Raw genomic sequence first — 10308 nt, forward strand, 5'->3', positions numbered from 1 at the left:
TTAGCGAGGATTGGGGCTGGCCGCGTCATAGTTTTTCAGCACTGTCGACGTTGGCGACGGCGTGAGACTAATGTCCGGACTGCTCCCGAACAGGCTCGGACTGCTGATGCTAATATGCGGATAGCTATCGATCGGCCGAAAGTCGCAAGTCGTTTGTGGAAGGTGCTGGCGAGGCCGGCTGCTGCTCGGATGGCAGCACGGGGTCTTACCGTCCCGTGCCGGACGGTTGCTTGTATCGCTGTCCGTTGGCTCCTGCCCGGGACGATGCGCCAGAGCGTGTGTTCCCCACAGTTCGGTTGCCTTCCTTCTGTTCCACTGTGACTGCGGATTTTCCTGGCTGCTGCTGCTGCTGCTGTTTGCCGGTTCCGGTTGCCGCTGGAGCGGGTGTTGGAGTGGGTGCGACTGCTGGTGCTGGTGTAGGTGCAACGGGAGGTGCGGATACTGCTGCTGGTGCTGATATTTGTGTTGGTGACTGTTGGGCGCCTTGTGGAGACTGCTGCTGTTGCTGCTGCACGGTGCCAGCTCCGGTGGCGTAGCTGGTGTCATCATAAACCGGCTCAGTGGCGTACTGCTGTGCATCATATGATTGCTGATAGCCTTGGTACTGCTGCTGGTCGTAGGCCTGCTGCTGCTGTTGCTGATCGTACTGCTGTTCTGCATATCCATCGTATTGCTGTTGCTGCTGGGAAGGATCGTATCCCTCGCCGTACATGGCACTGGCAGATTGGTCGTCCAGCGGCTGGTACTGCTCTCCACCGGCCTGCTGGTATGCAAAGTCTCCATATGGCTGTTGAGATTGTCCATACGCTGCTGCCGCTGCTGGGTCGGTTGTGTCAGAGGTGGCATATTGCATGGGATCCTGCCCATATCCGGCTGGTCCCTGTGAGCCGACGAGTGACTGCATCGATTGGCGAGAGGTCCGCTGCTGGTCGGCCACGGATTCTCGCGACAGCCGGCCACTTCCGCCGCCTCCGGTGCTGTCCGGTTTAGTGGAATCGCTGGCTCGTGACAGACGCTCCTGTTCCACTGCTCCGCGTCCATACTCTGGCTCCTTCGGAACGCCTCCTGGGCGCACCGTACCCGCTGATGATCCTGTTCCTCCTCCTCCTCCTCCTCCCCCTCCATCGTCGTTGGTGACGGAGCTACGGGACAGCCGTGACTCGCTTCGTCTCTCACCCGTCTCGTACTTGCCGTAGTCGATGACGGAATTGTTGCGGGACAACTCGGGTGGTTGCTTCGTGCCCGCGGGGTACTGCTGGCGATCGGATGTTCGTGACTCGGGTCGAGACGATTTTCCTGCTCCGGTGGCTCCGGCATATCTACCTCCGCCACTTCCATTGGCCGCTCCGTCATCGACGGTGCTCGCTGGTGTTCGACCATTGGTTGGTGCTGGTACTGGTGGATATCGTGCTGTAGTACTTCCGGGCCGTGAGCCAGCGTTGATTGCTAGAGAACGACAACGACACGAACAAAACAATTGGTCAAACAATCAAAGTAGTCGGCGGCACTAGAGGAGCGCAAAATAAGCGAGCTGTATGTTTCATTGGCAACCGAAATTTCAACGAAAAAGTACAACAACAACAGATCGTTAGCATATTCGTCTCACGATCACCGAGAACTTTGCGCTGCTACTGTGCAGTGGGAAAGCGAGGTTAATAGAATTCGGCCATTTTGCTTGTGGCCATGTTCATTGCTACTTGCATGTGAACCCTAAGAACGACAGAAGCAAACAATAGCAAGCCAGATGGAGCCCAAAACATGAGCCGATGCAAATACAAACCACCAGGTTTGCGATCGAACAAAAGTTGGGCATAGATTTTCTCGCCTCGGAAACCCGGCGGCTTGTGAATCGGTACCAAAAAGCGTGTGTTTTTGCGCCGGTGAGGCAATTGAGTGGTGCTTGCAAGTGTGCACATCCATTGTCCGAGAACTTTCGACAGTGAACCTTCGATACCTTCGTAATTGTTCACATCGTCCCGCGCCATCGATTGGTTCGGGGAGGGGCTTGCGTAGGCGGCGGCGATACTGGCAGCCGTATCGGATGTCAAACCGTATGCGCCAACACCGTGTTGCTGCTGGTCTCCCCCGATCGGATTGTAGGAGGACGCAACGGCGGCGGTGGCTGGTAGGGTCGAGTTCGAGTAGCGGTCAGTGACCTCAGCGATGGGATTTGTCGAAGCGTATTGGTTAGTGTCGTTGCTAGTAGCGTTAGTATTATTTGGATTAATATGTTTCGTGAGGTATTCTAAATTTTCTTGCAGATAGTCTATCTCCTGCCTAAACGTCGCAAGTTTAGGTCACAGCAGATTGAGGAATGCCGAGAGAGAGAGAGAGAGAGAAAGAAAGGAAAGAACAAGAAAACACACGGTTAGTAGGGTTTTTACGCCCCTGTTACCTGTACGAGCTGGGCTGGATTAGAGTTTGCCAAGTCCCCGCAGGACGAGCTCGCCACGCTTGACTTCCGGAACGCTGGACTGATCTGTTTGTAGTTGGCCCAGATTTGCTTCAGACGTTCCATCAGCTCCGAGTTTGTTTGGCGCAGTTCCCGCTTTTCCTCTCTTCGGGACACAACGTTCCGAAATCATAATTACACGGTGATTGAATAAATGGAAACCAAAAGAAGAAGCATTAAGAAACAAAACGAAAGTGATGGGAACTAAAGATAAGCTGGTCTAGACGCTGATGAGTATATTCACAAACAACTAAACCCTTCATCATTGTTTAAATTAGATACGTTTCTGCTTACAGTAACGGGTGCGATAAACTACCTACTCACGAAGCATGCACGACTTGCACTATCAGAGTACTTGAGGCTTACGTACTATCACTCCATAGAAAAACCGAAACGAAACCTATAGCAGGGCCTGGTTAAGTATTGGGAGGTTTCCCTAAGACATCTCGTCACGCTGGTCCGCAACAGGGCTACCGTTTCCGGTAGGCCGGCGACCGAAGCGCACATTGACGTCGATCTTAATAGGGTGCGATGTCTGGCCGCAACCCACGGCCCCCTCGCTCCACGTGTTCCCTTTGCCATCGGTTACTTTCACAAAGGGACGCGAGCAGGGGCGAGTAGTGGTTTGGTTGCTGTTGACTTCCGAAGTTGTCCGAAGACTCCTTTGCGGGGCATCCTCCTCCGGTCCGGTATGGCCATGGGTTGGGGGTTCCTCCAGCAACTCCCAGTTCCGTTGCGGACTCACGGATGCTTGAATATTGGTGGTTGCGGTGTGGGTTGTGATGATCGTAGAAGGAGTTAATACCCGTGAAGCGGACCCGTTTCCTTCGCTCGCGTCTACGATTGATGAAGGTGGTGGTGGTGGTGGTGATGGTGGTGTCGGTGGAGCATGATGAAGTGGAGGAGTCGGTGTTAGTAAAAGGACCCGGAACGCGTGCACCAAAAACCACTCAAACGAACGAAAGCGAAAAGTGCAGGTAGGAAGTCTATCTTCCAAAAGCTGGGTCGGAACACATGCTTGGGGAGATCCATTTTGTATCATAGTGTAGAGTAGTGTGTGAGTTTCTTTTTTACAAAATTAGTAATCAAAAACTAAAACCAAATCCGGTTTAAAATATGATTTAAAAAATTGATTATGTACAATTGGCAGGAAGGCTAAACTAGAATTTCTAAATTAGATCTCTTGTGGTACACAACTTGATCGCTTATGTTAAGTACATAAATATTTCTGAAATGTCCTTAATTTGCAAACCACAAATGAAGTAGGAGGAAAAAACACAAACGACACGGCAAACCTAGTAGTTTTCACTCTCCGAAACGGAAACAAACATAGAAAAAAATGGACACAAAATGAGAAGGGATCAACAAACGACAACTGAGAAGAAAGATGTTGTTATGTACTTATGCTTCTGTGTGGTGTCCTCTAACTTATGCGTCAAGCTTTTGCATTCTGCAGTTAGTTTTTCCATGAGCTGTTTTTGATCTTGTATCATGCCCTCGAGTTCGGAAACGGTGTTGGCTGGAACGGTGTTGACGGACGAAACCGGAAAGAAAGAGAAGGGGAAGAAGAAAGATTGATGTTGAGCGGCAAGGTACGGAAAGGGAGAACGTTTAACAAGGGGGTGCCCGTTGGAAGCCCTTTGATATCTCTCGCTCAGGGACTAGAGGAATAAACCAAAAAAAAAAAAATGAAAAGGAAAGAAAAACTTGGAAAACGACCACCGTGTGTAAAGCAAGTTCAACGAACAAGTTCTTCACTGAGACGGGACACGGTTGACAGGTCAATGGAGCATTCTTTCGACAAGAATCTACCTAGTAGGCTAGTCTGGGGGCTAGGGCACCCAAGAGATGGATTCAGAGTTATAGACTTCCATTGTAAAATAGCTCATGGATAAACTATTGAGAACGACCTCCTTCCGAGGCACGGTGGCGTCCGATCGTTTCGAAACTCCGGTTGTTACAACGGCCTTTCAAAACGAATCAAACCATCTTGGCGGTGGAAATTCATGATTCCTAAAACACACGAGGCGTCGGAAGGCATTGGTTTCCAGTTTTCTAAGCATTCGAATGAAATGATAAACAATAACCTGGGTGTTCAGCAAACATTGATCTGCAGCATTGGTGGTGGGATCGAGAAACGAGAACAACAAATGGAATCATAAGTATCGCAAACATGGGGAATAAAACAAGCAAGTGAACTAGCAATTGACTAGAAGATCTAGGCGATCGAGAACGAACACACACACGCAAAGCAAAGGTTGTGGGGAATGGCGTTGAAATGACACGCAACTGATGTGCATACAGAAACGGTTGGGAACAGATATGCGAGCGGCACCGATTGTTATGCAAAGAGGCCACATATAGTGTGTTGTCTGAGGTGGGTCTGAAGGTGCATGTTGGGTTTTTGTATGTTTCCGATAGTTGTAGCCTCCTAAACCCCTTATGCCCCTGGCACGTGTATGAATAAACAGTCATTATGCGCGAGTAGTATCAACTTGCTAAGTAATTCCACTTACTGTGCTTTGCTTCCATGTCGGAAATAATTTTCGCCAGTTCCTTCGAAGGTCGAGTCTCTCGGTTCAGTTCACCGAGAGTTAACTGGAAAAAGAAGATCAATGAGTTTATTAAGCCCTTGGGAGGCATATGGAGTTATCCTTCGGATTACCTCTTTCTCAAGCGATGCCACCTCGTCGGCAAGTTTAAGGTTTTCCCGCTTCGAGTGCAGAACATCGGCATCGGCACGATCGAGACGCTGTCTGAGCGACGTTATTTCAGCGTTTAACCGGGACACTTCCACCTTCGCCTGACGTTCGGCACGCTCCAGTTGAAGTCTGCAATGTATGAAAGAAAGGTAAGCCATACACCCCTTTAGTATATCTTACGGTAACCAACCTTAGCGAAGTGATTTCCTGCTCCAACGACTGCTTCTCCGCACTGGCCTGGTTGAGATCGGACATAAAGATTGCCGATTTGTTCTTCAGCTCCATCTTCAGCTCGTCGATTTGGGAGTTCTTCTGGTTCAGCTCACGCTTGTAGTCGGACTCGATGCGTTTCATACGCTCCACCTCGAGCTGCAGCTTGGTGGCGTGTTCCCACTGGCTGCTGAGGTCTCCGCCAAGTTGATCGACGTGGTAGGTGTAGCGACGCTCGGCGTTGGCCCGTTCCTCCGCCAGGCGCTTCGCCATTTCATGCTGGACCTCCCGAACACGCTCGTGTTGACGCTCCAGTTCATCCTATTGGGCGATAGTTTCTACTATTAAAGTCTCGGTGGTCGTAAACGCATCGCTCGTATTCATACCTTTAGACGACGTATTTCAATCTCAGCTTGGTTTCGCTCGAACGCCACCTGCTCGATCATGTCCCGGCTTCGTTGGGACTTGTTAAAGTTACAGGCTTCGGAGTCCTTCAATTGATCAATCGAGAGTTGCAACTTCCGTACCGTTTCCTCAAGGTTTTGCTTATCCCTAGCAGTGAAGATATAAAAGTTTAGCTCCCCTTCAGATACTTGTGACACAAAAAAAAACTCACCGTTGTAAGTTTTCAACCTGCTTCCGATAGGCATCGGCGTTGCCAACATCACTCGCACCGTGAAGTAGCTTGCGCTTGTTTTCCTCATTCTCATTAAACAGCTTCTTCAGGTCGATCTGTGACTGCGCCAGTTGTGCTTCGAGCTCACTAATGCGCGACTCAAACACGATGTTCGGACCCGACAGGGATTTACTGTGCTTTCCATCACGCCCAACACGGTCCCCGTAGTCGACGTCGTCGCTCTCGGATGAATCGAGCTGGTACAGCCCCTTACCTCTGGTGCGATCCGTGAGGGCTTCATTCTCCGACACCACGTCCTTAACCTTTTTTAGCAAGGTTGACAACTCTTCCTGCAAGTGAATGGTTTTTGCGAGATTAGTGGGTATTCGAGAATGAAAGTAATACGGAATATAAAAAGTCGCAACTTACCCGGCAGTATTGAGATTCGCGCTCCAGCTGCTCGATGTAGCTCTCCTGCTTCTCGATGAAACCAAGCAGTTCCGGCGGAGGCTGTGCGACCTCTAGGCTTTGCGCAGCAATCACTGCAATAGGAAGCGATTGTTAGATGCAAAAACCACTCGAGATCTCAAGAGCACCAATCACCTGATGGCGTTGGATGCAAGCTGGTGTTCGACGTGGCTGGCTTTAGCGCACCGGCCGACGTTCCCGCGCCCATCGCATCCCGGTGGAGGAAACTATATCTTCGACCGAGAGCTCCACCGCCGCCGTATCGTGACACGGCCGTCGATGGGAAGTACTTGGACACCTCGGTAAGTGATGGCCGCTCGACGACGGACTGATTGTCGGACGCCTCGGACTTTCCATCGTCGACGGCGCGATAGTAGAAGCTGGTGGCTGCCTTCGTCGGTTCGTACGCTTCGGTCAGCAGGAACTTCAGACGGTTCACAGCCTCACGGTACGCATAGTCGGTGAAGTCGAACGTTTTCTTCTTGTACAACGGTAGATCGACTTTGTCGGTGGACGTTTTTCTGCACATTTTCCAAAAGAAACATAGGAAGATAAGATAAGTTTAACTTTATGATCGTTTATTTCGAGAGCGAGAGTGCTATTACTCCGTATTCATGTTCGCTGGAGTTAATCCACAAAATTAACCGAAACTTTATGTATTCGCTATCAGCGCACTTTTTTGGGTATCAAACCATAATCAATAAAGTCGAGCCTTTTCTCTTCATCTTCGACACACTTCTCAATCAAACACTTGCACAGTGACTATCCCTCTCGTGCGGAGGAAAACGAAAGTAACTGCGTCTGTTTGGTCAGCGTAAACAACGATCGTCATGGCGCACGTAACCCCTAGCAACGTACAACGTGAACGCGTGCGTATCAGGCTCTCCCTCTGCTCGTATTATTGGTGTGCGATCATGTTCTCGTTCAACCCCTTTTCTGCATAGGGCATTACGGTACTTCTAGGACCCCGAAGTAAAGAGAATCCCATCGTTGTGGGAAATCGAAAATAAAAGCAAACGATATACACAAACTTCTTCGCAGAGACGCAACGCTTTGCGGTACTTTGAAATACTTTGGTACTGATAAGACTAGCGAAATGGAAACGACGAACGCAAGAAATAAGGATAGGAAAACGGATGTACCACAGGATCGTTGTGAACTGTTTATTCATGTAATACTTACTTGGTTTAATTTTAATACATTGAAATCTTTATCTTATTTAATTGTAAATGAAAAATTTAAAAATTAAAAAAATGTCGATAGATACAGAAGATACAGAAAAATAAAAAAATTGGATATCATACAACCCATTAAAGTAAATGCGTAAAATAAAGCAATTATTCTCAATAATTTACCAAAATTTACTGATAAACTATTTTGCAAACGAATTTAAGTCCAAGGGGCGTAGGACAGTTATCTTCGTGTGATATTCTTCAACATGTAGAAGAATTTAGAGAAACCAAGATGCTTATAAACGTTGCAATTTGCTAGTGAGCCAAGTTCACAACAAATTGAAACTTTTGAAAAATCAAAAATAAATGCTTTACTGCTATGATAAAATATAACAATTATTCTCAATCATCCACCATAATTCCTTTGTTGATAAACTAAAGTTATCTCTCATAGTGTGAACATATTCTGCTATTTCTGTAATCAAAAGGATACGACTAACGGAGTCTATCAAATCTGATAGAGAATTTAAGTCCAAGGGGTGTAGGACATTTTTCGTCGTGTCTTCGACATGTAGAAGAATTTATTGAAACCAAAATGAACACTTTGGTTGCAAGGGTTAAACAATTTGCTAGTAAACCAAGTTTACAACAAATTAGAACTTTTGAAAAATAAAAAAATGGAAGCAATAAAATTAAACCTAAGCACCTTATTCATACCAACACTATGCAAAGTCTCTTAAGTTGGTATTAGACATTCTTTTGGTCATGTGATAAAACTTGTCGGTATACATTTTTTGAAGAAAATAAAAATGCCAAGGAAAAATTTCAAACTAATGTGCAGCTTGCCTGAGCTTCGGTTTTTTCACTTTGGACATTATGGTATCCTTGTCCAGGGCGCTTTTGGTGCGTATTCCTCCGGCGGAGCTGGAGCTGTATCCCTTGCTGCCGAGATAGTTGAGCGAGGAGTACGGCTTCGAACCGTAGCCCAAGTATCCGAGCGAATCCGCCGTGTTCAAACCGTACCCGGTTTTCATGGTTAGGAGTATTTAATAATCCTTTACACTTTCACTATTTTACACACATACGCACCACACACACGGAAAGTCAGGCACACACAAAATATTGTAATCCAGCTATGTACAAGGAACTTCTTTCTTCCTTCTTTCCGCCGTTTAGACTATTCGAGATGAACTTCGCGACACACCGGAACTAAAGAGCCCGTGGGCATGACCGCAGCGCCTTTTATAGGCCAACCGGTCCTGGTTTCCGGCCGACGGTCGGCGGTCGTTCGTGTCGCCACATTCCGACACAGTGTCCGCAAAATCAACAATCTTCCTAGCAACCCGACAAACCCGACGGCGTGCGCGCGGATCCGATCGATCCTCGAACCGAAATACGGGTTGCCTACTGCTCGGAGCTTCCTATAGGATCGCTGGAGTGACTTCGATCGACGGGGTGTTGGTTGTGTGTGTGTGTGTGTGTGTGTACCTCCAAGCAGCTATGATTAATAATCCTTGCGTGCACGGTTGGCATAAAACTCGGCGAATTCCGATTGGCTTTGGGAGCACAAGTTTCACGCCCGCCTCGGACGGAAAGGAAGCAACGGGAGCTTTTATGATAAACAAAATTTGGCACAGAATTTATATGTCGCTACTATTGCTGCCTCCTGTCTGCCTGCCTAACGGAGGGCAGTTCAAATCGATTTTGTGGTTTATTTCCGTTTTTCTGTGCAATACTTGGTGAAGGAAGCTAGTTGGCTTGCAAAGGCCATCGTTTGAATGATAGGATTTCAAAAATCTCAAAGATTTGACGAGGAAGTAGTAGTAGTAAATATGGCTTTGAGAGGCTTTGAGTCGGGTGGCCTTTTTTGACGAGGAAGCTCGATGTGATGCGAATTATTAGCACTTTATTTCATACCCTTTTGTTTATTTTTTTTTATAATTTCAGAATCAAGACTGCGCAAAGTGTTAATTCTCTACAAATAAATGACTTAAAAAAATATGTAAAATGAGAAAATACACTTTTCAACTCAAAAGACACACACACGGGGGGAAATCGGTATCAAATTAAATATGTGTTATTTATATGATGCTCACGAAACCAACCGATGCCGGTTCGTACGAAAAGCTCCCTCCGAGGATTGCTAATATGACACACATAGGTCATGCGATTGGGGATCGGAATTTATAGCATGTACATATTGGCTGCGATATCGCTCCGACAGCCAATTGCTGTTATTTGGGGGATAAACCGATAAACTACCGCATGCTCAGACACCATAAACTCGGTGAATAAATGCATGCCGGATGGCACACGGTTTGCGCACGAAGAGTGTAGTGTAACTGTTTCTTGGCACCATGTGTTCCATATCCTTTTTATTTGCCGAAGCTTGATAGAGAAATCATAGTAGAAAATCAAAATATTTTTAAAAAACGTTTTTTTTTGCCCTTTTCAATAAGGCTTGCAGTCATAAAACCTCTTACATCACTCGAAAGACCTTTCGACGCTGTTTCAAACGAAGCCTATCGATTGATCCAGCACAACTCGGGGTTTGGTATTCTGCTTAAAGCTTGGAAAGAATGTGACCGACGCGATCGACAAATAACCGTCAAATCAAACACGGAATCTTGAACTGACCGTGACTGGCCCTTTTTCTCGCGGACCGAATTGACCGTGAACATCGACGAG

General features: G+C 47.3%; 1 protein-coding gene across 1 annotated transcript; it reads right to left on the reverse strand.

Moving 5' to 3' along the window:
• LOC131285510 (coiled-coil domain-containing protein 158) lies at positions 1-8654 on the reverse strand. The gene is made up of 11 exons (XM_058314368.1): positions 8467-8654; positions 6584-6969; positions 6410-6522; positions 5981-6330; positions 5751-5916; positions 5345-5685; positions 5118-5283; positions 4969-5050; positions 3854-3971; positions 2396-2558; positions 1-1446 (listed from the first exon to the last, which is right to left on the reverse strand). Exons 1-11 carry the CDS (start codon positions 8652-8654, stop codon positions 1-3), a joined length of 3519 nt encoding a protein of 1172 aa, XP_058170351.1.
• Positions 8655-10308: the final 1654 nt, after the last annotated feature.

Source organism: Anopheles ziemanni, chromosome 3, assembly GCF_943734765.1.
Source record: "Anopheles ziemanni chromosome 3, idAnoZiCoDA_A2_x.2, whole genome shotgun sequence".
NCBI classification, from domain to species: Eukaryota; Metazoa; Arthropoda; class Insecta; order Diptera; family Culicidae; genus Anopheles; species Anopheles ziemanni.

What these genes read in the sequence shown, in the direction of transcription:
- LOC131285510 (XM_058314368.1), bottom strand. Translation starts at nt 8,654, where the DNA reads ATGAAAACCGGGTACGGTTTGAACACGGCGGATTCGCTCGGATACTTG. An exon ending in CAGGTTGAAAACTTACAACG is followed by an intron (nt 5,917 to 5,980) that starts GTGAGTTTTTTT and finishes CTTCACTGCTAG; the next exon opens with GGATAAGCAAAACCTTGAGG. An exon ending in CGACATGGAAGCAAAGCACA is followed by an intron (nt 3,972 to 4,968) that starts GTAAGTGGAATT and finishes ACACCGTTCCAG; the next exon opens with CCAACACCGTTTCCGAACTC.